General features: G+C 42.3%; 1 protein-coding gene across 3 annotated transcripts; it reads left to right on the top strand.

The window, feature by feature from the left end:
- The first annotated feature begins 230 nt into the window (after positions 1-230).
- Pcgf6 (polycomb group ring finger 6) lies at positions 231-21,028 on the top strand. Of its 3 annotated transcripts, XM_036174742.1 has the most exons (11): positions 231-667; positions 1,555-1,654; positions 1,746-1,842; positions 3,227-3,282; positions 3,381-3,440; positions 5,313-5,421; positions 8,149-8,176; positions 8,819-8,836; positions 10,736-10,834; positions 15,893-15,979; positions 19,965-21,028. In XM_036174742.1, the coding sequence occupies exons 1-11, from the start codon at positions 308-310 to the stop codon at positions 20,019-20,021; spliced, it is 1,071 nt and encodes a 356-aa protein (XP_036030635.1). In that variant the 5' UTR covers positions 231-307; the 3' UTR covers positions 20,022-21,028. The 3 variants fall into 3 exon arrangements, with proteins under 3 accessions (XP_036030635.1, XP_036030644.1, XP_036030652.1); XM_036174751.1 differs by lacking the exon at positions 8,819-8,836; XM_036174759.1 differs by lacking the exon at positions 19,965-21,028 and having other exon boundaries at positions 10,736-10,845; positions 15,893-15,956.
- Positions 21,029-27,906: the final 6,878 nt, after the last annotated feature.

Genomic DNA, 27,906 nt, shown 5'->3' with positions numbered 1-27,906 from the left:
ATGTGAGTAAAATACTGTATCATTTTAGTCTTTTTGACTAGTGCAAGGCAAGCCTCAGACCTGAAAAATTGGGTGAGCTTCCTTTAAGGCGCGGCCCGCAAGCCCCGCCCCCACCTGAGCAGCTCCCCCTCACCTAGGCAGTCTCTAGGTAAACCACATTTCCCAGAAGCCCCTGCAGAGCGCCTGCGCCTGCGCACTGGACCGAAAAGGGGTGTGGGGGTGGGGGTTAGTGCTCGTGCTCTACTCGCGCGCTAGCCGTCCGTCCGCCTCGCCTCGCGCTCACCGCGCCTGGTTTCCGACCCCCGCCATGGAGGAGGCTGAGACGGACGCCACGGAAAACTCTCGCGCCTCCGAGGCCAAGCGAGCCTCTGCCATGCCGCCCCCGCCGCCTCCCATCTCTCCGCCCGCCCTGACCCCGGCCCCCGCGGCCGGTGAGGAGGGCCCGGCGCCCCTGCCCGAGGCGGGCGCTCCCGGCTGCTCCCGCTCTCGGCCCCCGGAGCTGGTGCCCGAGCGCAGCCTGGGCCGCTTGAGAGGGCGCTTCGAGGACTACGACGAGGAGTTGGAGGAAGACGAGGAGATGGAGGAGGAAGAGGAGGAGGAGGAAGAGATGAGCCACTTCTCGCTGCGGCTGGAGTCGGGGCGGCCGGAGTCCGAGGACGAGGACGAGGTATAACTACCCTTGCCGACCGAGCGGGGCGCAGACCTGCCGTTGTCGCGGCACTAGTGTGGACCTCCATCCCCGCCCACCCAGGCGTGGCCGCTCTCCAGCTTGATTTACTTTGCCAAGTCCCTGCAGATCACCTAGGGCACGCTGGGTCCGGCTTCTTTATTCTGTAACGAAGTCTGCGTGAGGCAGAGGGTTAGACGTCTAGGGTACCGGGAGCCCAGCCCGCTCGAATCTGCTAGTCGGACGGGGACGTAGCCCTTTTCTGCATGGTGTCGAGAGGGTTTTTGTTCCGCGGAGGTGTAGTTTGCCGTTTTTGTAACTAATGTGTAAAGAAAGGCATCTCGGGGACGGGTTACTGTAGCTCCGTTGGTAGCGTTTCCCTGGCCTGCAGGAGGCTCTGAGCTGGATTCTCAGCACCGCTTACGCTACTCGATGTAGTGGACGCCTGTAATATCGTTGTTCCCAGCATTCAGGAAGCGGAGGCTGCAAGTTCAGGGTCGTCCTTGGTAACGTGGGGAGCCCGGGCTGGTCTAGGGGCTTTTTGTAAAACAACAAAAGAACAGATGCCCTTCCCTATCAGTGTAAAGTATATGCCAGATAATTGGGATCTCTGAGAAACAGTGCTTTATTGAGTATTTGGAAGGTTTGGAGGTGCAATTAAATTACATTGCTTATAATGAAATGTTGAGATTATGGCTTAAATTGTTTTGAAATGAGGCCTTGTAGTGTTGCTCTGGACTGGACTTGAACTCCTGGCCTCAAATGTGCCTCTGTCTCAGCTGACTTGAGTATGGGGGACTATAACACAAGATTACCTCACCCAGCTGGTTTATGGATTTGAGAAGGCAAAGGCTTGAATTCTAAAACTGTTACCATTGCATTTACAGCGCCTGATTAACCTTGCTGAACTGACCCCATACATCATGTGTTCCATTTGCAAAGGTTACTTAATAGATGCAACTACCATTACAGAATGTCTTCATACCTGTAAGCATATAGTTCACATTTCTGAAAAGTATTTTTAAAATTTGAAATGTCTTTAAAGCATCCTAAATTAAACATTTTTCTCTTCCAATAGTTTGTAAAAGCTGCATTGTAAGACATTTTTACTATAGCAACAGATGCCCAAAATGCAACATAGTTGTCCACCAGACGCAGCCTCTTTATAACATAAGGTAAGAATATATGCATTTAAAATGTCTTCACCTTTAAAATAATTATTTTAAGTGTTTTTTCTGAAATCTTGACATTGTGTAGTTGGGAATAAATTAGAAGAAAGGGAACTGCATAAGCAGTGTGTAGAGCACTTACTGTATCCCAGGCTCTGTGATGTCTGCTCAAGAGTGTGTGAGTTAGTAAAAGGAAAGGGAAGAAATGAGACCAAATGCAGGGATGTGGGGTATTCAACCTAACCCTTCAAGTCAGGGCAGAGATGCTTTCAGCCTGTCATTTCCTCCGCAGCATCTAGATGGTTGAGAACCCCTGAAACAACTAGCCTTAGTAGTAGAACTTTAGACTGCCATAGCATGTTAACTGAGTTCTCATTTCAGTGCGTTTCCTTGGAGAAGAGGGGGGAGTTTGAGACACGGTTTCTCTGTGCAGCTATGGCTGTCCTGGAACTCAATTTGTGGACCAGGTTAGCTTCAAACTCATATCTTCTTGCCTCTGCCGCCTCCCAGGTGTAAAGGAGTATATGCCACTGCGCCTGGCTTCAGTAACTTTTTTTTTATGTGTACTTGGAGCCCTCAGAGGTCAGAAAAGAGCATTGGATCTCCTGGAACTGGAATTACAGATGGTTATGAGCTGCCATGTGGGTTCTGGGAATAGAGCCTGGGTCCTCTGAAAGAGCAGCCTGTTTTCTTAACCATTTCTCCTGATGAGATGGTATACAACAGTTAAAATGAGTCTCTGATAAAAGGGTGGGTGGTGATAGTGCTGGAGAGATGATTCTTACAGAGGACCCAGGTTGAATTACCAGTACCCACAGACACATGTAAAACACCAATACACCGGGCGGTGGTGGCACGCGCCTTTAATCCCAGCACTCGGGAGACAGAGCCAGGTGGATCTCTGAGTTCCAGGCCAGCCTGGTCTATAGAGCGAGATCCAGGACAGGCATCAAAACTTCATAGAGAAACCCTGTCTCGGAAAAAACAAAAAACAAACAAACAAAAAAACACCAATATACATAAAATAAAAATAAATAATTTTTAAAAATGTAGTCTCTGTCCTCAAGCTCATATTCTTACTGAGTGCACAAGACCAAGGAACAGATCTATTGAATACTTAAAATTACATTTACTTCCTGGGTTTTCTGAGATGAAGTATACTTTAGGCACTGTGAGTACTGCGTCATTCTGAATTAAGATCTTCTCCTAGCCATGTGTGGTGGTACATACCTTTAATCTCAGCACAGAAAAACTTTGTCTTGAAAAGCCAAAAAATAAAATAATTTTTTTAAAAAAAGATGTCTGCTCCTGAGGGAAAATAGCGAATTGACTCTGTACCCAAATTTGTTTTTCTGAATGCTGAGATACTGTCTATCCTTTCTTTTATTAGGTTGGACCGACAATTACAAGACATAGTATACAAATTAGTGATCAATCTAGAGGAAAGTAAGTCTCTGTTATTACATAGTTATGAATCCCAAAGTCTCTAACTCTGCTGGTTACATTTGACATGTAATTTAGTCTGTGTTTTATCATTTTTTTAGGAGAAAAAAAACAGATGCATGATTTCTATAAAGAAAGAGGTCTAGAAGTACCTAAACCTGGTAAGTTTGGATGTGTATTGTAATGTAGTCATAGACTGAAGAGTTAAACTGTGTCCTTGGGGTGCTGTCCTTTCTGTTATGTGATACAACAGACCTGGGAGAAGAGGTTTAGTTCAGCTCACAGTTCCAGGCTGCATCACATCATTGCAGGGAAATGGAGCAAGAACTGGGAGCTGTTAGTCACAACGTGCTCACACCGAGCAGAGAGAAATTCATGCATGCACACAGGCCTACTGCTCAGCTCACTTTCTTATATACAGTCCAAGACTCAAACCCAGGGGATGGCACTGCCCACTTTTAGGTTGGGTCTTCCCAGATAGATTAACATAATTAAAAAATTCCTCACAGGCATGCTCAAAGGCCAGCCTGATACAATTCCTCATTAAGACTTGTCCCAGGTGATTTTAGATTGTGAAAATTCATACTAACCATCACAAGTGCTTTTTGGAAAAAAAAAAGTTACATCATCAAAGAGAAATATATTGAAGGTAATGTTGCAGTCTAACCTAACAGTCTGTAAGAATTGCGAGGATTTGGTGTAGTGGTGCATGCTGTAATCTCAGCACTCAGGAGATTGAGTCAGGAGGATTGCTATGAGTTTGAGGCCAGCCTGGGCTACCTAATGAGACACTTTGTTTTTCTGAGACAGGATTCCTCTGTGTAGTCCTGGCTGTCCTGGAACTCACTCTGTAGACCAGGCTGGCCTCGAACTCACAGAGATCCGCCTGCCTCTGCCTCCCAGTGCTGGGATTAAAGGTGGTGCACTACCACCACCACCACCAGTGAGACACTTTTTAAAAAAAATAAATAAATCAAAAAGGGGGGGGGGAGAATCACAAACAGACTCAGGAGCTAGATTTTATGGGTTTGTTCCTAGAACTGCCACTTTATTAGGTTAGGTGATTTTAGGAAATAATATCAGTAACAAACATCTATAAAATAAGGATGAATATGATACTTCATTAAACACATTGATTAATACCAGCATTTTTTTTTTTTTTTTTTTTTTTTCGAGACAGGGTTTCCCTGTGTAGCTTTGTGCCTTTCCTGTATCTTGCTCTGTAGACCAGGCTGGCCTCGAACTCACAGAAATCCGCCTGGCTCTGCCTCCTGAGTGCTGGGATTAATGGTGTGCACCACCACCACCACCACCCGGCCAATACCAGCACTTTCAACAACAATAGTAACTTTTATGATGTTAGTAACTATGGAAGTCAGGTAAATTTGGGCTTAAATCCTGATTCTTCTGTTACTTGGTGACCTTAGGCAAATGGTTATCAGGTTTTTTTTTTTAAGTGTAGATGTAGTACATTATAAGGATTAAATGAGAGTGCGTGTAATGTTCTAAGCATGAGTATTGTACATGATATTTGTAGCTACCTATAAGTGTTGTTCCTGTTTTAATGAACTCTCTGTGGCCCTGATAAATCAGTCACATGTCTGCATCCCATGGTGGAATGGTCCCTGAGCTTACAGATAATTTTATTGTTTTTCTTTTCTTTGTATTTTTTTTTACAACTATATTTATTTAGAGAGAGAATGTGCATGTATGAGTATGTGTGCAAGCATGTATATGTATGTACACGTGTTTGCACTGCATGATATCCACTTACAGAAGTCAGCACCTCACCATGTGAGTCTTAGGGGTCAGACCCAGAGGCTTGGCAACAAGCACCTTTACCAACTGAGCCATTTTTCCCACCTTAAAATCATTGGTTTTTGACAGATTAACTGATGTTATTAAGGAAAAGGAAATTTGATCAAGTCTTTATAATTTGGTCAACATAGTGTAATATGTGATCCATCTTTTAAAAGTCTCAATTTGTTAAAATTTTAATGCTACATCAGCTTCTTTGTTTCTGTCTCAAATAGCTGTTCCACAGCCAGTCCCTTCAAGCAAAGGAAAAACTAAGAAAGTCCTAGAGTCAGTGTTCCGTATTCCACCTGAACTTGATATGTCTTTATTACTTGAGTTCATTGGGTGAGTAACCTAAACAATCTACTGTTTGCTTATTTTCAGCATTTTGAAGCAAGGTTTTATACTGTAGCCTAGACTAGCTTTGAATTCAAGGCAGTCCTCTTGTCTCATCCTCTGCTGTTTGGTTTGCAGTTTGTACACCACCATACTTGACTTGTGAATTACAATTGGGGGCTCAGTGGTTAAGGGCATTTGCTGTTCTTGCTGAGGACAGGTCCCAATCATGTCACATGGCTCACAGCTGTCTGTAACTCCAGTTTGAGAGGATCTGTGTTGTTTTTAACAAAATCTCAAATTGTTCAATTTTACCAATAAAGACTTGGGGGGAAAGCCTGCTCACTCAAAGAGGCAGAGAAAGAACCCAGCTGACCTTCCTCTTCCGCTGTCATCCCAGAAACCTCTCTCTTCTCCTATGCCATCTCAAACTCAGTGTCCCTCTCTTCTCTTTCTCTCTATCTGTCCTCCTGACTCCCTCTTACTCTTTGTTTTTTTCTTATTAATCTTACGTTCACTTCCTGTCAGCTGGTTGCTTGCTCTGCCTCTTTGACCTGTGGTTGACTTTATTTAGTCCTGTTTACAATATTCAAACAGAAAGGTCTTAGATTAAAGATGTGTAATAGGACTGAGCCACACCACAACTACAAATAAGTTTTTCCAGTAAATAACACAGTCTCGGAATTCATGGTGTCATCAAATATCCTGTAACATTTGACACTCTCTTCTGGCCTTCTCAGGCTCCTGTAGGCGTGTGGTATACACTCAGGACACACACATTAAATAAATCTTTCATTTTTAGATTTATGTGTATGAATGTTTTGCTTGCATGTATGTTATTTACATGTACCATGTAAATGCCTGGTACCCAGGGAGATCAGAGAAAAGTGTTGGTTCTCTTGAAACTGGAGTGTGACCTGTTATGTGGGTGCTGGGAACCAAACCCAGGACCTCTACAAGAGCAGCAAGTACTTTTAACTGCTGAGATCTCCAATCCCAAATGATTCTTTACTTTAAAGAAAGAAAATTGCCATTTAACTTTAATGTAGTCAATTTTCTTCTTGAGACAGTTTCCTTATTTAGCCCATAATTTCCATAATTTTGTTGTTGTTTTTGTTTTGAGACAGGGTTTCTCTATATATCTCTATCCTGGAACTCACTCTGTAGACCAGGCTGACCCAATTCTTCTGCCTTTGTTTGGAATTCTTTTTGTAGATAGCTGACCCTAAATTCTAGATCCTCATGACTGAGGGTTTCCCAAGTACTAAGACTACAAGCCTGTGCTACCAGGCTTCACTTAAACAAACAAACAAGCCCAAAATAAATCCCATCACTTATGAAATAATGAATTATGAAATATTTAAGACTCAGAAAAATGTTTAAAAAGTAACACAGTAACCACTGGTATCCTTATCTCTTAGTAGCACACAAGATCTCAGCATGAAGGAGGAGAGGATTACTGCATTCAAGGCTAGCCTGAGCTGTATAGCAAGACTCTGCCTGCTTTTATTCCCCATCTCCCCAAAAGGAAAACCTGACCAAAACCAATAGATCAAAACCAAGCAAGAAACAAAACTACTATTTTTGTTTATAATCAAGAAGCCCTGACCATATGTATGACTGCTTGTTCCTTCCTTCATAACGACTTTCTGAAGAACAGTTATCATTCATTCCTTTGCAGTTTTTCATTTGGTTGCTGAAGTTATTGATCAGTTAATTTTTTTTTTTTTTTTTTTAATTAGACTGGGCAAGGTGGCACACGCCTTTAATCCCAGCACTTGGGAGGCAGAGGCGGGCGGATCTCTGAGTTACATACAGGCCATCTAGGGCTACATAGTGATACCCCCCCACCTCGGGAAATGAAGTTTGGAAAGTTTAAAATACTGTATTAAACTGCCGTTTTACCACTAGGTGGCAGAAGTCACAATTATATTTCTTCCTAAAGATTTAGGTAACCATGTTTTAAAAGTAAAGTAAGGCCGTTTGTAGTAATGTGCATGCCTTTGATCATAGCTCTTGGGAGGCAGAGACAGGCAGATCTCTGTGAGTTTGAGGCCAGCCTGGTCTACATCTCAAGTCCAGGACAGCCAGACTATCCAGAGACTAGGTCTCAACCTCCCCCTCAAAATAAGAAGTGTGTTTGCGTGTGCACACAAGCTGGGTGTGGTAGCACACAGCCATAAAACCCCAGTGTTCAGGAGGTGGAAGCAGGAGAGTCAGGAATTCAAAATCAACCTCAACTACATAATGAGTTCTAGGCCAGCTTGAGCTATTGACTCCTGTCTCAAACATAATTTAAAAATGAGGCCACTGAGACTGCTTCCAGGGAAAGTCACTTGTGGTCAAGCCTGTCCGTCTGAGTTAGATCCCAAGAACTCTCAGGACGGACGGGGAGAACTGACCGCTGCAGATTGTCTTCTGACCTCCACATGGGCGTCACCATAACTGCAAAGATGTAAGCACGCCCTTAATCCCAGCACTCAGGAGGCAGAGCCAGGCGGATCTTTGAGTTTAATGCCAGCCTGGTCTACAGAGTGAGTTCCAGGACAGCCGGGGCCACACAGAGAAACCCTGTCTCAAAAAACAACAACAAAAAAACACCAAAAAGTTTTTTTCCAAGTTGAATGAATTGCTGCCTATGAAATGTTTATATTGTTTGTTAAGTTTCTTTTGTTTTATGATTAAGCAAGTAATTTAAAGTATTAAATATTGATTAACTTTTCCTTTATTTTTCAGTGCTAATGAAGACACAGGACATTTTAAGGTATTTCATTTTTTGTTTACTTTATAAGAGGATGCTATAGATATAAATTCTGAGTCAGACTAGCAACCAAGTAGAGCTTATCTTCAATTAAAATGTTTGATAAGTAAGTTATTGAATTTCAACAGTAATGCTATATAAGTTTCTCAGAGTAAGAGACATCAAGCAGGGATTTGTTACTGATTCAGAATGTAATATAAGGAAAATAAGTAAATAATTTACAAAACCAAATGCCATGTTGATTGGTAATTTATTATTTTTTAGGTTTTGAGACAGGTCTTATGTAGCCCATGCTGGCCTTAAACTTGTTATACAGCCAAAGATGGATTTGAACTCCTAATTATCTTGCCTCTACCTTCCAAGTGCTAGGATTACAAACACGTACTACCAGGCCCAACTTTAATGTGGTGATTTAAAAACATTCTAAGAGTCAGGTGTGGTATAAGCTTGTTTCCTACCACTCTGGAGGCTGCAGCAGAGGATCCAAAGTTTAAAGCCACCCTGGGCTGCTACAGTAAGACTGAAAACAAACAAACAAAATCCAAAGTGCTTTGTGTAGTTGGTGCTTAGAGTTGAACATGAATTTAAATTTTTATATTTAACATTTTTGGCTGAAGTTAACCTGCCTTAACTTGTCACTTCAAGCATTCACTGAGATTTGAGGTAAGAATAAACTACTTTGTATCATATTACTTTGTCAGTTGTTGAGATATATAGCTAGCTGGAGACACCTAGAAATCTATGATGTATCTCTGTGATTTAGACTCTGTTAATTTATTAAGAAATGGCAGGGTTGTTTTGTTTGTTTGTGGCATCTATATACTAGGGTTTTAAGGGGAAACCCATGGCTGTATGAGTCCCAACACACAAGGCTCAGATACCCATCCTGTTGTGACATTTGAAGAGATGATGAGTAGTTTGGTCTAGGGATATAGTTCCAGTCGATACAGTACTTACTTGCCTAGTATGTGTGAAGCCTGGGGTTAAGTCCCCAGCACTCTATAAACTAAGTGTAGTGCCTATACCTGTGATCCCAGCACTTGTGAGATACATATCAAGTTCAAGGCAACCCTGGATAGCATGAGACCCTGTCTGGAGAAAAAAAAAAGTACTGAAGAAAAGCATTAGAAAGTTTAATCAGTATTGCCACATTAGGAAAAGGAACAGATAAAGAAGTTTGGTGACTCATTTGTCTTCAGATCACTGGCTTAGCTTTTTGTGGTGGTTGTTTTGTGTTTTTGAGACAAATTCTCATTTCATAGCCCAGATTAACCTGGAACTCATGTAGCCCATTCTGGCCTTGAATTCATGGCAGTCTGCTTGCCTCAGTCTCTTGAGTGCCAGGCTTATGTATGGGAGTCATCATGCCTGGCAACTTTAGGTGTAAATAGAAGAATTGAGACAAGAGGCAACAAGTATATACAATTAAGTTCTGATCAAATTGTGGTCTGATAGTTCATTATCTTAGTTCTGACTCTTGAAGCTGGTTCAGAGAAGTTCTTATTGTTTGAGGGGACAGTTCAGTTCTCTTGAGGTGATTGTTCCAGGCTAAAGATGTTCTCACAACGGGGTGATCTGTCTGTGAGGCTCTGCTGTACCTAGAATCTAAGGTGACTGCCCTTTTACTGGAGATTTTCAGATGCCTTTGAGGAATCTGGAATATGATATTGTAAAAGATTGCAGCAGGGGGCAGGAGAGATGGCTCAGCAGTTAAGGGTCTATACTACTCTTGCAGAGGAGCTAAGTGTGGTTCCCAACACCCACACTGAGTGGTTCACAACTGCCTGTAACTCCAGCCACCTGTGTCTAGAGATTTCTTCTCGTTTTAATTTTAAAAAGAAACTTTTTTTTTTAGATAGGCCTGTAGCTTAGGTTGTCATTAGCTCATGGCAGTTTTCCTGCCTCAGCTTCTAGTGTACTGGGATTACAGGTGAGAGCCACCATGCCTTACTTTTAAAAAAAAAATGTTTTCTCACTATGTTATCCAGGCTGTCTCAGTTCTTAGCCTCAAGTAAACCCCCTGCCTTAGCTCTCCAGTAGCTGGAACTCCAGGCATGTACTACTTTGCTGTGAGGTTAATACTCAAGTGATCCTCTTGTGTTATCTTCTCCCAAGTAATTGGAGGAGCTGCAATGCCTGGATTGTTGTTTTGTCTTCCGTATGTATGTATGTATATATGTATGTATGTATGTATGTATATTTGCAACAGGATGCCAACCATAGCTCAGGCTGATCTTGAACTTACAATCCTGCTTCTACCTCTCAAGTGTTTGGATTTCAAGCATGTAGCATTGTACCCGACTTTGTTGTTTTACATGCACTTTTAAAGTAAACCAATAAGTTTTTCTATTAAAAATTTTGTTGGCATATTTAAAAGATTTGCAGAATTTCTATTTTTTCTTCGACTACAAATTGACTCAAATTTATAGCAGTTTTTCTTTTAATAGCCTACTGAATCTTTGCTTTAAAATTTGTTTTAAAGTTTATAATTTTATATATATATATATATATATATATATATATATATTTCAATAATCTGAAAAGTCTTACCTGTTTTTGTAGCCGTTGGAAAAGAAGTTTGTGCGTGTTTCAGGAGAAGCAACTATTGGGCATGTAGAGAAATTTCTTAGAAGAAAAATGGGTCTTGATCCAGCTTGTCAGGTACAGTACATGTATGTAAAAGGAAAGGTGAGGTTGCAAGACTACCTTTGACATATGAAGAATTTTCTCTAGAATCATGTAGTGGCTTTTTTTTATGATGTAGATACTATGACCTTTTTTTTTTTTTTTTTTTTTTTTTTGGTTTTTCCAGACAGCATTTCTCTGTAGCTTTGGAGCCTGTCCTGGATTAGCTCTGTAGCCCAGGCTGGCCTCGAACTGAGAGATCTGCCTGTCTCTGCCTCCGCCTCCCAAATGCTAGGATTACAGGTGTGCGCCACCACCACACGGCGACTCTGTGGCTTTTAATGCATATTGATAAGTTGTGATTCCCATCTCCAAAAATTACATCTGATTTACCCTCTGTATTAGTCATAGTTCTCCAGAGAAACAAAACTGATAGAAAGAATATCAATACAATATTTGTATTAAATATCTACATAATATATATACATATATGTGTACGTGTGTATATGTATTCAAGAGAGATTTGTTAGAATGGTTTACAGGCTGTGGTCCAACTAGTCCAACAATGGCTGTCTCCTGATGCAAAAGTCAAGAATCTGGTAGTTGCTCAGTCCATGAGGCTAAGACAGCTGCTCTTCAGTCTGTACTAATACCGGTGAAGGAATGCCTCAGCAACAGGATGGATGAACTTGCTAGTGAGGTAGGCTGCCACCAGAAGGTGTAGCCCAGATACCTCAAATGATCTGTTTAAGAAAATTCTTCACAACTGGTCGGTGGTGGCGCATGCCTTTAATCACAGCACTCAGGAGGTAGAAGCAGGCAGATCTCTTGAGTTCAAGATCAGCTTGGTCTGCAAATTGAATCCCAGGACAGCCAGAACTGTTATGCAGAGACCCTGTCTGGAAAGACAAAACAAAGAAAACTCTTCACGGATATGCCCAGCTGCTTGGGTGTTAGTTGATTCCAAATGTGGTCAGATTGACAGCAAAGATTAGCTATCACACTCTCTACTTCTTATTGCCATTGATAACCATCTCTCTCTCTTTTTTTTTTTTTTTTTTTTCAAGACAGGGTTTCTCTGTGTAGCTTTTCTCGCCTTTCCTGGATCTCGCTTGGTAGACCAGGCTGGCCTCGAACTCACAAAGATCCACCTGCCTCTGCCTCCCAAGTGCTGGGATTGAAGGCATGTGCCACCAACACCCGGCTGATGACCATCTCTTGATTTTTGGAAAAACTACAGATGGAGGAAATACTACCAGATTTCTGGGGCCTCAATTCCAGCTCTTTTGCAATTGGTAATAGAACAAGACTTTACTTAGTTTCTGCTTGAGTTTCCCTGTTATACTTGCAAGAAACTCAAGCACCTAGAAAACTGAGATACTTGATATAGACCCTGTTAGCTTATTAAGGATTGAAAAGTACCATTTTAGCGGGTGTTGGTGGCCCACGCCTTCAATCCTAGTACTCAGGAGGCAGAGGCAGGCGGATCTTTGTGAGTTCGAGGCCAGCCTGGTCTACAGAGCAAGGTCCAGGAAAGGCGCAAAGCTACACAGAGAAACCTTGTCTTGAAAAACAAAACAAAACAATACCCCTTTAATCCCAGCACTCGGGAGGCAGAGCCAGAGCCAGGCGAATCTCTGTGAGTTTGAGGCCAGCCTGAGCTACCAAGTGAGTTCCAGGAAAGGTGCAAAGCTACACAGAGAAACCCTATCTTGAAAAACCAAAAAAGTATCCCCAAAATTCTAGTTAGGGATCAACTGAAAATTACCTTTATATAGCTTTGCTTTTCATTCATCAAGTTTAACTATCATGCATAGTTTGATAGAATATTTGTATCTAAATATGCTGCATATTATTGACTGAATCATCTATGTGTTAATGACTGAAATTATGCCGTTTTTAGTACTAATATATCTATCAGTGGGCCTGTCTCTGTCTCTCTGTCTCTGTCTCTCTACCCCCCCCTCCCTCCCTCCCAGACCATCACTGAGACTGTTTTATATAACAAAATCAACTTGAAACTATTTATTACACACCGTGGTGACTTGATCAGATACTATAACTAGGAAATGATATCCAGATGGGCAGGTTCTAGGATATCTATTGTTCCTTCTGTGACTAAATTTTGATCAGAGTTCAATTCCTATTTATTTAATTTTTGTTGTTTTGGGACAGGGTCTCCTGTAGCTCAAGCTGTTCATTCTCAAACTTGTAAAGGAGCCAAGGTTGGCTTGAGTTTCAGCTCCTCCTGCCTCTATCTTTGTTTTGTTTTTTCAAGACAGGGTTTCTTTGTGTAGTTTTGATGCCTGTCCTGGGTCTCACTCTGTAGACCAGGCTGGCCTCGAATTCACAGGGATTCACCTGGCTCTGCCTCCCAAGTGCTGGGATTAAAGGTGTGCGCCACCACTGCCCGGCTACCTCTACTTTCTAAGTCCTAGAATTGTGGGTATGTACTGCCATGCTTTCCACAATTCCTATGTATGAAAAAATAAAATACAGTTCCCATCTCCAAAGCTTGAGGTTGGCTTTAAAGGCTTCCCTCTTTGTTTTTTTGTTTGTTTGTTTTTGGGTTTTCGAGACAAGGTTTCTCTGTGTAGCTTTGCGCCTTTCCTGGATCTTGCTTGGTAGCCCTGGCTGGCCTCGAACTCACAAAGATCCGCCTGCCTCTGCCTCCCGAGTGCTGGGATTGAAGGCGTGCGCCACCGTCTCCCGGCGGCTTCCCTCTTTGTTTATTTTTAATTTTACTGTTTTACTCTGTTACTCTGTGTGTGCACCTGTGCACATGCCATAGCACACATGTTGTAGTGGTCAGGGGGAATCTTTGAGACTTGGTTCCCTAACTCCACTGTGGGATCTAGGGATCAAACTTAGGTTGTCAGGCTTGCTTTCTCAGCAAAAACTTTTATCTACTAAGTCATTTTCCTAGCCTATTTATTTATTTATTTGTGGTTTTTGGAGACAGGGTTTCTCTATAGCCCTGGCTGTTCTGGGACTCATAGATCAGGCTGAGATCTGCCTGCCTCTGCTTCCCAAGTTCTGGGATTAAAAACATGCACCACCATGCCCAGCTTCTTGACCAATATTTTAGATTTTTTTTTCTTTAAGAGTATTTTGCTTATCTGTATGTATTATATGTGTACTGTGTGTTTGCTTGGTGCTCTCAGAGGCCAAAAAAGGGCATTGTTGGCTGGAGAGATGGCTCAGAGGTTAAGAGCACCAACTGTTCTTCCAGAGGTCCTAAGTTCAATTTCTAGCACCCACATGGTTGTTCACAGCCATCTGTAATGAGATCTGGCACCCTCTTCTGTGTACATAATAAATAAATAAATCTTTTATTAAAAAAAAAAAAAAAAAGGCAATGGATCCCTGAGAATTGGAGTTACAGACTGTTGTGAGCTTCCTTGTGGATGCTGGGATTTGAACCCCAGTTCTTTATAACAGTAGCAAGTGCTCTTAGCCACTGAGCCATCTCTCGGACCCCCAATTTATTATTATTGATAAAAAAATTATGTATTTGTGTAACATGTACAGGAATGTTTTGAATTGCATACATTGTGAAATGGCTAAATTGAGCTAACATAGCATCTTTTCACATTCTTTTATTTATTTTTTCTTTTTTGGGGTGTATGTTTGAGACAGGGTTTCTCTATGTAATAGCTCTGACTGTCTTGGAACTCATTCTATAGACCAGGCTGACCTCAAACTCAGAGATCTATCTGCCTCTGCCTCTCAAGTGCCTCTGCCTCCCAAGTGTTGGGATTAAAGACCTGGACCACCATACCCACTCAAAAATTTTTTTAACCATTTTAATTTTATGCGTATGGATGTTCTTGCCCCCATGTTTATCTGTGAGCCACATTTGTACAGTGCCTACAGAGGCCAGAAGAAGGTGTTGGATCCCTTGGAGTCTTGGAGTTTCTGTTGCTGTGAAGAGACACCATAACCACAGCAGCTCATATAAGGAAAACATTTATTTGGGGTAACTCGCTTACAGTTTCAAAGGTTCAGTCCATTATCATCATGGTGGGGGAGCATGACAACATGCAGGCAGACATGGCACTGTCAGAGTAGCTGAGAGTCCTCCTACATCTTGCAGGCAACAGGAAATGGTTGAAAGTCACACTGAGGGAAGCTTGAGCCAAAGAGACCTCAAAGCCACACCCACAGTGATATACTTCCTTCCACAAGGATACACCTACTTCAATAAGGCCACACCTCCTAATACTAATAGTGCCACTCCCTTCAGATTGTTGATGAGCCACAGTGTGGGTGCTGGGTATCAAACCTTGGTCCTCTGGAAGAGCAGCAAATCCTCTTGACCATTGGGCCAGTCTACTATGCCTTTTTTTTTTTTTTTTTTTTTTTGGTTTTTCGAGACAGGGTTTCTCTGTGTAGCTTTGCGCCTTTCCTGGAACTCACTCTGTAGCCCAGGCTGGCCTCGAAGTCACAGAGATCCACCTGGCTCTGCCTCCCGAGTGCTGGGATTGAAGGCGTGCGACACCACCGCCCGGCTTCTACTATGCTTTTTAAAAGATAATGAGACACTTAAAATGTCTACTCTCTTGGCAGGGCTCAGTACCTATTGATTGATGTATAAACTGTGAGTTTGGGACAGAGAGATGGCTTAGCAAGTAAAGATACTTGGATTGCAAGTCTGGTCCCCTGAATCCAATCCCTGGAACTAACATAATGGCAGAAGGAGAAAACTTACTGTGTATAGTTGTCCTTTGACCTCCACACATTCACTGTGGCACACAGGTTCATACACAAATCTGGTTGTTTTTTGTTTGTTTGTTTTGTTTTGTTTTGTTTTGCTTTGTTTTTTCCGAGACAGGGTTTCTCTGTGTAGTTTTGGTGCCTATCCTGGATCTTGCTCTGTAGACCAGGCTGGCCTTGAACTTGCAGAGCCACCTGGCCCTGCTTCCCGAGTGCTGGGATTAAAGGCATGTGCCACCACCACCCGGCCAACACTCATTTTTTAAAATGTCTACTATAAAATAGTTAAATATAATCTTGAAGTAGACATGCTAATAATCTTCCCCTCATGTGTTTTGAAGCATGAAAGTGGTCTGATAGCCCATTGTTTTTCTGTAGGTAGATATCATCTGCGGTGATCACTTATTGGAACGGTACCAAACCCTACGGGAAATCCGCCGTGCAATAGGTGATTCAGCAATGCAGGTAGGTTTTGGACTTTATCAGGCCTATGCTGAACAGATTTACTATTTAATGAATGATGAAGTTCTGTGTTGGTAGAGCTGAAGGCATGGCTCAGGGATTAAGAGTATTGCCTGCTCTTACAGAGGTCCTTGGGCTACATATTAAGGCTCTGTGTCAAACAAAACCAAAGATTCATTAAAAGATTCAAAAAACCTTTGAATTTTAATTGAGTGTGGCAAGAAACTATTGGGGAGTTCTGAGCAAAATGAAAGTGACAATATGATTTATTATTCAAGAGTGCTAGTGGAGACAGCTGAAATTGCTTTATAACAGCCATGTTTGCTGGATGTGGTGGTGACACATACCGTCACTTGGTAGGTGGAAGCAGGAGGCTCAGGGTCTAAGGCCATCCTTGGCTACAAAGCTAGTTTGTGGCCTCCTGAGCTATTTGAGACGCTCAGGGCTGTAATACAGTCTCAAGAGACCTGACCAATTCCTTTGATGTGTATTAATACATTTATGAAAGTGGAGACCCCTGATCTAATTACCTTCCCCTAAGCTCCATATTTTCAACACTTTACACTGGGATTTAAACTTTAACATTTGAACGTGTGAAGGACAAACCATAAACTGGCATAAAGTTAAGACTATGATAGAGATATGAATAGAAAATATAAATTTAAGTGATGCCTACATATACATATTCATAGAAAATATAGACATCTAGATTACATTTAAATTACAAGCAATTATTTTATAGAATATGTGCACTGAAGTAATTTTGAGATCTTGAAATAGCTTGTATGCTACACTTTGTTTTATATCTGCATATCAATATATTGTTCTGAAAAATGATACTTTTCGTTTCTGAACTATGACGGTAAAATGCAAAAGTATGATTTGTATGTATATAAATCTGGTAATGGAATCTTTGTGTTAAAAGGATGTTCACTTTTATCATGTTAATTTAGAGTAGTTGGTCCATGATGGTTCATGGACCAAACATGATATGATTTATCCTTGATGTCTGTCATTCCTTACTATCTCACATGCCTGATACGTATTCATTTATGTTACTCTCTTGCCCTTTGTGAGCATTTCAGTTTGTAAATCCCTTTCAAAAATCCTGGTGTCTTTGCTAGAGTTGCCAGGAACAGAAGCCAGGTTGCAGTGGGTTGAGTAATGGATGAGAAATGAAGAAATAAAGCTATGGTGTATTAGTTAATTTTCTTTCTTTTATATCATCATCATCATCATCATCATTTTGTTGTTTTTTGAGACAGGGTTTCTCTATGTAGCCCTGGATGTCCTGGAACTCACTCTGTAGACCAAGCTGGCAACTCACAGGTGCCTTAGTTAGTTTTTATGACGTGATAAAACACCATGACCAAATGCAGCTTCCAGAAAAAAGTGTTTTTAGTTGGGCATATAGTTCAGAGCATTAAAGTCTGTGATGATGGAGCAAAGGTTATAGCAGCAGGAGTAGCTAACTAAGGTCACATCTTGAAGACAGGTTGGAGGGAGGAGAACACACTGGGAATGGCACAAGTCTTTGGAAACCTCGAAGCCCTCCCTGACTAACACACCTCCACCAACTGGGGACCAAATACTCAAACCCGAGTCTTCAGGGGCCATTCCCATTCAAACCAACATATACAGAAATCTTAGCAAAAAAGGAAAGTATAAGAGCAAGATTGGACTGCGGAGCTTGTGTGCCAGTGACCTTTTTTGTGTCCCTCACAGCAAGTCCTTGGCACATTTCTGTTGTCCTTTTTTTAAAATGGTTTCTGCCTTTTAAGCCACAGCTGTCTGATTCAGCAACTGCAACACCCGCCACCAGCAGTGGTTAGGCCGTAAGGGCCATAGCCAGAGGGACTCTGTTCTCTCCAGATCCAACTCTGGAAAAGCTATGAGGGAACTTAACTAAAGCTCTGTTCCTCTAAAGAACTCAAGTTTGGGCTGGAGAGATGGCTCAGAGGTCAAGAACACCGACTGTTCTTCCAGAGGTCCTGAGTTCAATTCCCAGCAACCACATGGTGGCTCACAACCACTTGTAATGAGATCTGGTGCCTTCCTCTGGCATGTAGGGACACATGCAGACAGAATACTGTGTACATAATAAATAAATACATCTTAAAAAACAAACAAAACTCAAGATTCAAAGGTTAAAGTGGAATTCTGCTCTTCAGCGAGGCTGAATAGCAAGTAACTCACTCCCTCTCCATGCTTTTATCCTCCAAAAAGCCCTTCTCCTTGACCCTCTTTAAAAACCCTTCTCCACATGGCTCCTCCCTACACTTCCTGTCAGCTAGTTGCTGACTCAGCCTCCTGACAGCAGGTGAATTTATTTAATCAAACGCGTTGCATCATTAAACAAACGTTCCAGAACATAAACAAAAGTAACACACCTTGAGATAATATTCTACAACACATTTTCATGAGACTGTTTTAGCTAGTATTCTAGTAACTAAAAGGTAGTAGTGCCCTAGCATTCAGGAAGCAGAGGCAGACAGATCTCTGTGAGTTCAAGGCCAACCTGATTTACAAAGTGAGTTCCAGGACAGTCAGAGCTGTTACACAGAGAATCCTGTGTTGAAAACCAACTAAACAAACAAAAACAAAGTAGTAGTGCCTTCTGAGGTTGGATTACTTACTCAGTGCATTCTTAGTGTGAGCATAGTAGTAAGACCTTTTCCCAAGACGAGAGACAGAGCCGGGAAGAATGGTTCACACCTGAAACGAGAGCACTTGGAAAGGTCAGTTCCTTTCTGGAATTCAGGCTAACCTGGGCTGCATAGTTAGACCCTTAAACCTTCTCTCAAAACACAATTGGGCCTGTTGGTGCACACCTTAGCCTCAGCACTCAGAAGGCAGAGGCAGGAACTCTGAGTTCCAGGTCAGCCGGGGCTATATAGTGAGACATTATCCCAAAAAAAGATGGCTACTGGATATGGTAGTACATGCCTGCAGTCCTCAGCTCTTGGGAGTAGGGTTAGAAAAGTAAAAAGTTGGGGTTGGGGATTTAGCTCAGTGGTAGAGCGCTTGCCTAGCAAGCACATAGGCCCTGGGTTCGATCCTCAGCTCAAAAAAAAAAAAAAGTAAAAACTTAGTTCCAGGCCAGCCTAAGTTACCCTTTTAGGTTTAAGTGTTTTTTGTTTTGTTTTGTTTTTAACTTGTGTGTCTTTGAGAGAGATTGTGTGTGTGTGTGTGTGTGTGTGTGTGTATTCGTGTATTCTTGAGTAAGGAAGAGCATGCCTGTATGTGTTTATGTGCACCTCCTAAGTGCAGGAGGCAAAAGAGCGTCATCCTCTGGAGCTGGAGTTAATAGATGGTGTGAGCCGCCATGTGGGTGCTGGGAGCCCAACCTGGCTCCTCTGCAAGAGCAGTAAACACTCTTCACTGCAAAGCCATCTCTCCAGCTCCAAGAACCTCTCCTTAAAACAACACCTTACCTCCTGTAGAGTTGTTTGGGGTAGATCACCTGAGCTGCTCAGGAGGTTGGGGCAAAGGAATTGTTTCAGCCCAGAAATCCTTGGCCAAGCTGGGCAACACAGTGACACCCATTTTTAAAAGGGACCAAGAGTCTGGAGAGATGACTCAGCAGTTAGGAGCATATACTGCTCCTGTAGAGTTTGGTTCCTTGCACCCATGTCGGGCATCTCACAACTTCCTGCCAACTCCAGCTCCAGGAGATTTGACACACCTTTTCGTCTAAGTCTTAAGAAAAAGGGAGGCATGGTGGTGCAGGCCTGTATTCCTAGCAATTATTCAGAGAATAAGGCTGGCCTGGGCCATATGGCAAGACTCTATCTCCAAAAACAAGATATATCGGTAGTGAGTTTTTGGTGATGCCAGTAAATAAGCAGTTATATTTATCTTGTACTTTTTTTAACATTAAAGAATTTCTCGTTACTGTTAGATTATGAAAAATAAGCTGGTTTTGGTTTGCTCATATTGTACATAACTAGTTTTCAAAGAACTGAATAGTCCCTTTTCCCCTTTGCAGGATGGTCTGCTTGTTCTTCATTACGGTCTTGTGGTTTCTCCTCTGAAAATAACTTGAAGACACAGGGTATGTGAGAAAGGAAACACAGTAAGGAGGCTTGCTTCTGCAGGTCTGCATTGCACCAAAGAATCTCAAGAAACATGTAGCCACCACTACTTCATGCTGTTAAGAGCTAGCCTCTGTTTTCCGCACCAGAACCCTAGCATTGTGTGTACAACTTGAAACAATAGAATGTATTTGCTACACTAGAGACTATGTAAAAAGCACTCAAAACTCAGGGGAAAAAAACTGAAAACACTGAATTTTAAAATTCCTTGTGATTACAAATACGAGGAAGATGCTGGTTGCTTCCCATCTTTGAGGTAGGTTGGTCATCTGGCAGCTAGGATTCTCCAGGCTGTGTGGGCTGGGCAAGAGTCCTTGCTGAACAGCTCTGCTTTGAATTCAAAGCCAGTCCGTTAACCGCAGGGTGCACTCGGCACCAGAACTACTGGCCATTTACATGATCCTGTCCTATTCTAAGCTTTAAAAAAAGTGATCCTACTAAAGCAAGGATCTCTCCACTGTGGAGAGACTCTCCTGTTAGATATGGCTCTTAACACCCCTTATTACAAGGTGCTTCTTTGTGATGGTTTATTTGCATATATCAGCGCCATGGAGCAGGCGTCACAGTGTGACTGTTGATAATGTCACTTGTAATGGCACTGTTCTAAAGGTAGCAGACAATTTCAGGTGAATTACCAGAAGTTTACAGAGTCCTTATTGTTTCCTTGGTCACTCAGCTTAACTGGTTCTGTGTTTAATGTTTGTTTTCTCACCACTGGGATAAAGAATGAGGGTCTTTGAGAACCTTGCTTTCACGAAGACTTAATTTTAAACATTATTTTGCCTAAAATTAGCATCCTGATGCTTTCTAAGAGAAATATTTTGTAGACTTATTTCACAGCAAAATTTCCAATCTGTACAGAAACTTACAAAATTAGACTTACATTGGCAATTGTTTTGTAAAGTTTATGAATTGTGCATAAATCTCTTCTGATTTAATAAAAATTTATTTTAGCCAATTTTGAAGTGTGTTAACATTTTCTCTTTATTTTTTATTGTGTGTGCGTGCGTGTGCCGTAGTATTGTGGGAGGAAAACAAAAGAATCATTTCTCTCGATCCACCATGTAGGGTCTGGGGTTCAAACTCAGGTAGTCAAGGCTTGATGGCAGCACCTTTACCCACTGAGCCATCTCAGCAGCCCTTCACTGGATTTTTAAAAACAAAACAAAACACTTCAAAAGACGGAGTGTCTAAATTAAAGTTAAACTGCCATAAATAGGTATTTAATCAGCATCTTTACACTAGATGCTGCTGTGTTATGCTAAGCTACTGTGACAATAGACAATATAGAATTCATTGCCACTTTAACTGACACCAGCATCTATTTAGGGATTACCAAGGCCATCCTCAAGTTTGGGGAGTCACTGGCAGGGCTTGCAGGAACTAGAAAGCTTTTATTCATAGAGTTATCAAAGCTAGAGGATGCAAATTAAATCAGCAAGGCACATCTCCTGGAGTTAAGGAAAACCAGTCACAAGTTTCTGGTTGACGTATTCCAGCTGTTGTGCAGGCACAGTGAGTGTTTACTTCCCAGAAATGAATGTGATGTTGTTTTGTCAAGTTCACTGTAGTAGTCCTAGTTTTACTGGGGGTTAAGTAGGCACTAGTGCATTTGTGATTCTGGTGACTAGCTACTCAGACCCCAGAACCTGCCCACGAGCAAGTTACATTGATAGCATAAACTTCATGCTATGGCCCCAAATCTCAGGTGTACACAGGTAATTAAAGCCTGATGAATTAACCCTTTATTGTGTAATATCACATACTAGAAATCCTGGTTTGTGGGTCAGAGAGAGAGATGGCTCAGTGGATAATGTAACCTGCTGCTAAGTCTGACTTGAGTTCAGTAACTCAGTGGTAGGAGAGAGCCAGCACCTACAAATAGTTCTGACCTCCACATGTTTGCTGAGGGGTGCTCCCATACATATCTACACAGATAATAAAAATAAATTTTGATCTGGGTGTGGGGGTTTAGGTCAGAAGTCACTCAGGTGGGCCCCAGGAATTGTCTCCTTTTTTTTTTTTTTTTTTTTTTTTTAAGATTAGGGTCTCTCATCTGTTACCTAGGACTCAATGATTTGGACAGGGTGGCTGGCCGGCCAGCAGCCCCCAGAGATCCTCCTGTCTCTCCCTACTGAGCACATACCACCATGTCTAGGTCTTTATGTGGGTGCTGGGGATGGAACTCAGATTCTCATGCTTATATGGCAAGCACCTGCTGACTCATATGCCTAACCCCTGAAATCCTGATATTAAAGTAGAGATAGAAGCCAGCCAGCACTTGGGTGGTGGAGAGAGGATCTCTGTGAGTTCGGGGCCAGCCTGGTCTACATAGCAACTTCCAGGACAGCCAGGGGCTACATAGACCTTATCTCAAAAACAAAACAAAACCCCAAAATGACACAAAACGCCCTAAAAGTATGTGTGTGCTTTTGTATGCAGGTGCATGCTCCTGTGCATGCATGGGAGCCAGAAGAGGGTGAAGTTACAAGCATTTGCTAGACGTTTGGATTGTTAAGAGTGTTGGGATCCAAAAAACGCTGATGCTCAGGGTGGCACAGCGTGCATCTTTACCCACTGCGCCATCTCACCAGCCCTCCCTCCACTATTTTGAGACAGGGTTAGACGTCAGCCCAGGATACATGATACCCTGTCTCAAAGAAGGAGAAGGTTCTCACTTTTTATGTAGTGATGTACAAATGAATGTGATTGTTGGCTTCTCTTCAAAACTAGACTGGAGAAATCTGAATTAATTTCCTACAGAGATTTAATAGTCTTTCCATAAATGAAATGCCATATTGATCTCCTGAAAGTCTGCCAAGCACTTAGATAAATGGCAGTCCTACCTCCTTTTTTTCTGAGGAGGCTGTCACTGTAGCCTATGCACAAACTCACAGTCCCACTTCAGTCTCCCAAGTACTAAGACAGCAGATGTATACCGCAATGCCTGTTGAGTCAGTTCCTTCCTAATGAATAAGGGGGTCTATCCATTAATATGAGATTGATACAGAACCATTTACTTTTTCTTTCTTGCTTTACCTAGATTTGCCACCAAGCAGGAGAGGGGTGAAAATACAGCCTGGGGAAAAGCAGCTCAGGCTCTCCTGCATTCTGCTTCCATTATGACTCTAATCTTGATTCTTGGGCTTATCTTTGGACTAGTGTCCCATTGAACAATCTCAGGTGCCAGAAAAACTGCTTTTATTGGGCTAAAGCTTGATTGGCCCTGAAAGAGGTTGTCTGTCTTGCAGCTCTGGCTGGTGTGGACCTTGCTGTGTAGCCAGGCTGACGGTGAACAGAGATCTACTTAATTCTGCCTCCTGGCTGCTGGGATTAAGGGCGTGTACCATCACATCTGGCTAGGAATTTTTTATATCATGTAGGAGTCCTTTTGTCCAGAAGTCAAAGATGGGCAGTCCATTTCCTCTTCATTAATTTACACAACAGATGAGTCTACATGAGGTAAATTTGTTTTAATATGCGCTGCTGGTGGCTCAGCCTGTTGTCCCAGTTACTTGGGCATCTGAAGCAGAAGAATCAAAAGACCCATGATTTGAGCACCAGCCTGGGCAAAATAGACCTAAACCAGACCTAGTGGCATAGTCTTATAATCCCAGCATGTGGCAAGTGGGGCCAAGAATCTGAATTTGAGGCTAACCTGGGCTAAATAGGAAGTTCCAGCCATGGTGTCTTGTCTGGGAGAAGAAGGGGGAAAAGTCAGATGTAGGCTATTTTTTAAAAAAAGATTTCTTTTTTGTGGTATATGTCTTTAATCACAGCACTCATGAGGCAGAGGCAGGCTGATCTCTAAGTTCAAGGCCAGACAGGTCTACAGAGTTCGTTCCATGGCTACACAGAGAAACCCTGTCTCGGTAAAAAGAAAAAAAGATTTACTTTGTAATCGTGTACATGTGTATGAGTGTGAGGGTTTCTGTGTATGATTGTGCGTGCAGGTGCCCATAGGGGCATCAGATTCCCCCGGAACTGGATGGTTGTGCACCATTTTTTTTTTTTTTTAATAGGTGCTGGGAACTTAATTTGTATCCCGTGCAAAAGAGCAGCAAGTGCTCATAACTGCTGAGTCATGTCTTCAGCTCCCAGATGTAGGTTCTTTTTTTTTCTTTTTTTTTGGTTTTTCAAGACAGGGTTTCTCTGTGTAGCTTTGGAGCCTGTCCTGGAACTCACTTGGTAGCCCAGGCTGGCCTCAAACTCTCAGAGATCTGCCTGGCTCTGCCTCCCGAGTGCTGGGATTGAAGGCGTGTGCCACCACCGCCCGGCAGATGTAGGTTCTTAAACAAACCAGCAAACAGCAACAAAACATTCCTTTGGTGTTTGCCCTGTGCAGTTACTAGCAACAGACTAGATGTGTTAATTTCTAGCCTTTATTCTGTGATCTGGGTTACACTCTGCTGGGCACCCTAAAACAGCTCATTAGAGAGCTGGGATGAAATGTCACAGACATTGCACGGAGGCCACCTGCTTCATCAGGGAAGCTAGTGGCCATCTGGTTGCTTCAGTGACATTTCAGTGGGGAGAGATGAGAGAGTCCTCCATGATCAAGCTTCATTTTTTTTTCCTTTGTATCCAAAACTATGAGTAATCACTGAGGCCCTGCAGAAGCATAAATGTTCGAAAATCTGCAGCATGACTTACTGTTTAATATAATCCCACTCTGTGTGTGTGTGTGTGTGTGTGTGTGTGTGTGTGTGTGTGTGTTTTGTGAGAAAGGATTTATAAATCTTATAAATCTTAGTAGTCTCTACCTCAGCCTAGGAAGCTTGGAAGATTTGAGCACTAAATGCAGGAGCAATCAAATTATCTTCTAGGAGATCGATAAAGGAGGAGAGAAGCCCTTTGATCTCTGTAGCAATTATTCTCTTTGTCTTCTAAGGGATGCAGCAGAGCATAGTAACGTAATAAAAACAGTCCTTTGTTCGGCTGGGTTGAGTAGCATTTCCCCTATTTAATGGCATATCCATGTGAGATATTTGGAAACTGCAAAATGCATGATGGCATCAATCTAATATGTGTATCAAATTAGAAAACATTGCAAAGGCAGTATGGCAGGTTCTCTGAACATATTTTACTTGTGTGTCTGTTTTAATGGCTTGTGAGTTCCACCTGTCAGTTATTTTCATTTTAAATGACTATTTGCTTTCAGGTGTACAGGCTTATTTGGTTAGGAGAAAAAAAGGGTGTGATCTTGCAGTTAGATGTTTTCTCAGGACCTTGTCGATGTCTGATATTATAATGAAAGTGACAGTCGAAAGCAGGGGTGGGAGCTCAGAAGTAAGCAACATTGCCCAGTATGTTTTCTTCGATTACATCCAGGGTGACTGCTGGCTTTTTCTCCAGATTTTCCTTTAAAATCAATACACTTATTGGGTCTGCTTTCTGCTATCATGAAGGGATTCCTTCTACCTGGGGTAGGCTCAGGGGAAGGTGGCTGTATATAAGTGTCTGGAGCAGAAAGTCCACTAGGCTTCCATGACTTTTTTTTTCTGATAATTTCATAAATTCCCTATCAGTGCGTTTTTTAGAATTGAGTTTAAATTTGCATAACACAAAAAGCAATCTTTTTAGGGCTGGGGAGTTGGCTTGCAGGTGCTTGTTTTTTTCTTTTTTCTTTTTTCTTTTTTTTTTTTTTTTTTTTTTTTGATTTTTCAAGACAGGGTTTCCCTGTGTAGTTTTGGTGCCTGTCCTGGATCTCACTCCGTAGACCAGGCTGGCCTCAAACTCACAGAGATCCACCTGGCTCTGCCTCCCGAGTGCTGGGATTAAAGGCATGCGCCAGCGGGTGCTTGTTCTATGCCCTGGAACCTAAATAAAAATCTGAGTCAGGAGATGACTTGCTTGTGATCAGCACATAGGAGGCAGAGACAGGGACCTGGAGCAAGTTGGCTGGTTTGATCAACCACAGCAATGAGCTCTGGGTTCAGTGAGAGTTTTGTCTCAATATATAAGGTGAGACACATCAAAGAAGTCACCTGACATCAAACTCAGGCCTGTACATGTGTGCTCGTGCACACACGTGCACACACGCACATCAGCCTCCTCCTCCATACATAAAAATACAATAGATAATTTTATTTATTTACTTGAGACAGACCTGTGGATCAGACTGGCCTCAAACTCAGAGATTTGCCTGCTCTGCCTCCCGAGTGCAGGGATTAAAGGCGTGTGCTACCACCATGCCTGGCTTAAATCATTTTAGAGTAAATGATTCAGAAGCTAGATGTGGTGGTACATGCCCATAATTCCAGTACTAGGGAAGTTTGAGGCAGAAGGAGTCTGAACTTGAGGCTGCTTGTACTCCATAGGGGACCCTGACTTAAAAATCCAAAAGTGCAGCTGCTTCCTCCCTAATTTCAAAACATTTTCCTCCCAAATGAAACCCTGTAGCAACTGACTAGTTACTCTCTATTGTTCTCTCTCTCACCCTGGAAGCTACCCATCTATTCTCTGTTCCAGTTGATCCCTCCCTCCCTCCTTCTTCCCTCCCTCCTTTCTTCCTTTCTTCAGAGCCTTATGCATTTTCAGCAAGTGCTCTTCCCCTGAGCCACATCCTACCTCTCCAGTGGATTTTTTTTTTTTTTTTAAACACTGTTTTGTGATTGCCTTGAAAGCCAGGAGCAGTGGTTCCAGCCTTCTGCTTGAGCTCACTGGTAACATCTAGAACTTTATCCCCGTGACTATTTGTGACTAATTTTGGAGCTAATTTGAACTCTGCTTCCAGATAATTGCTTAGCTCTTATACCCACTTTGGCTAGGACAGTACAATAGATAAGCAGTCTGGATTTATTATCCCTTGAAAATGTGTCTATTTTGTAACCCTTCTTTCCTCTGGGCGGGTGTTGGAAAGGTAACATTCCTTTTGCAAAGCTGTAAGCAATCCTGCTTGTCCTCACTTTAGCTTTAGTAGGGAAATCCCATCCACAGCTATCTAGTGTTTTAGTAGGAAAAGAAGTCATCCATGGTCAAATGGGTCCAGAGCCCTGATTTGTTCTCAGTACTGCTTTTTTTTTTTTAATTTTTAAAAATTTGAGATAAGATTTGTCTGTGTAGCTCAGTCTGGCTTTGAACTTGAAATCTTCCACCCTCAGCCTCCCAAATGATGGGATTATAAGTATATACCACCCATGCCTAGATTAGAGCCAAGTTTTTTGTTTATTTTTTATTGTTGTTGTTGAGATGGGGTCTTATGTAGCCCAGGATGGCCTCAAGCTTGCTAAGTAGCTGTGGTGGTTTGAATAAGAATGGGCCCCATAGGCTCAAGATTTGAATCCTTGTTCACCAGGGAGTGGCACTATTAGAAAGGATTAGGAGGTGTGGCCTTATTGGAAGAAGTGTATCACTGAGGGTGTACTTTGAGGTTTCAAAAGCCCATGCCAAGCCCGGAGTCCCCCTTAGTCTTTGGATCAGGATAGAGTTCTCAGCTACTTCTCCAGCAACCTGTATCGCCATGCTTCCCACCATGAGTTGATAACGGACTAAACCTGTGAAACTGAAAGCCAGCCTTTAAGAGCTTTCTTTTTTAAGAGTTGCCTTGGTTATAGTGTCTCTTCACAGTAATGGAACATCAACTAAGACAATCACTCCTGATCCTTCCACATCTACATCTGCTGGAACTGCAGGGATGTGCCACCACACTGGACCCAGTACCTGTTTTGAGCTTGCTTGCACTGCCTGGCAGCCCTGCAGGAAGGCAGAAGCTGAGTAAGTCTGCACACATATCGGCTTGCCCATGGGACTCGGTACTGCCAAGGTTTCTGGGCAGGGGAAGCTTCTGTGAAACTTGCAGAGAAAAAGAAGCTTTAAAAAGATTTCTACTCTCTT

The sequence above is a fragment of the Onychomys torridus genome, chromosome 1, assembly GCF_903995425.1.
Source record: "Onychomys torridus chromosome 1, mOncTor1.1, whole genome shotgun sequence".
NCBI classification, from domain to species: Eukaryota; Metazoa; Chordata; class Mammalia; order Rodentia; family Cricetidae; genus Onychomys; species Onychomys torridus.
The sequence above is the reverse complement of the archived record's forward strand: the minus strand, read 5'-3'. Positions and strand labels throughout refer to the sequence as shown.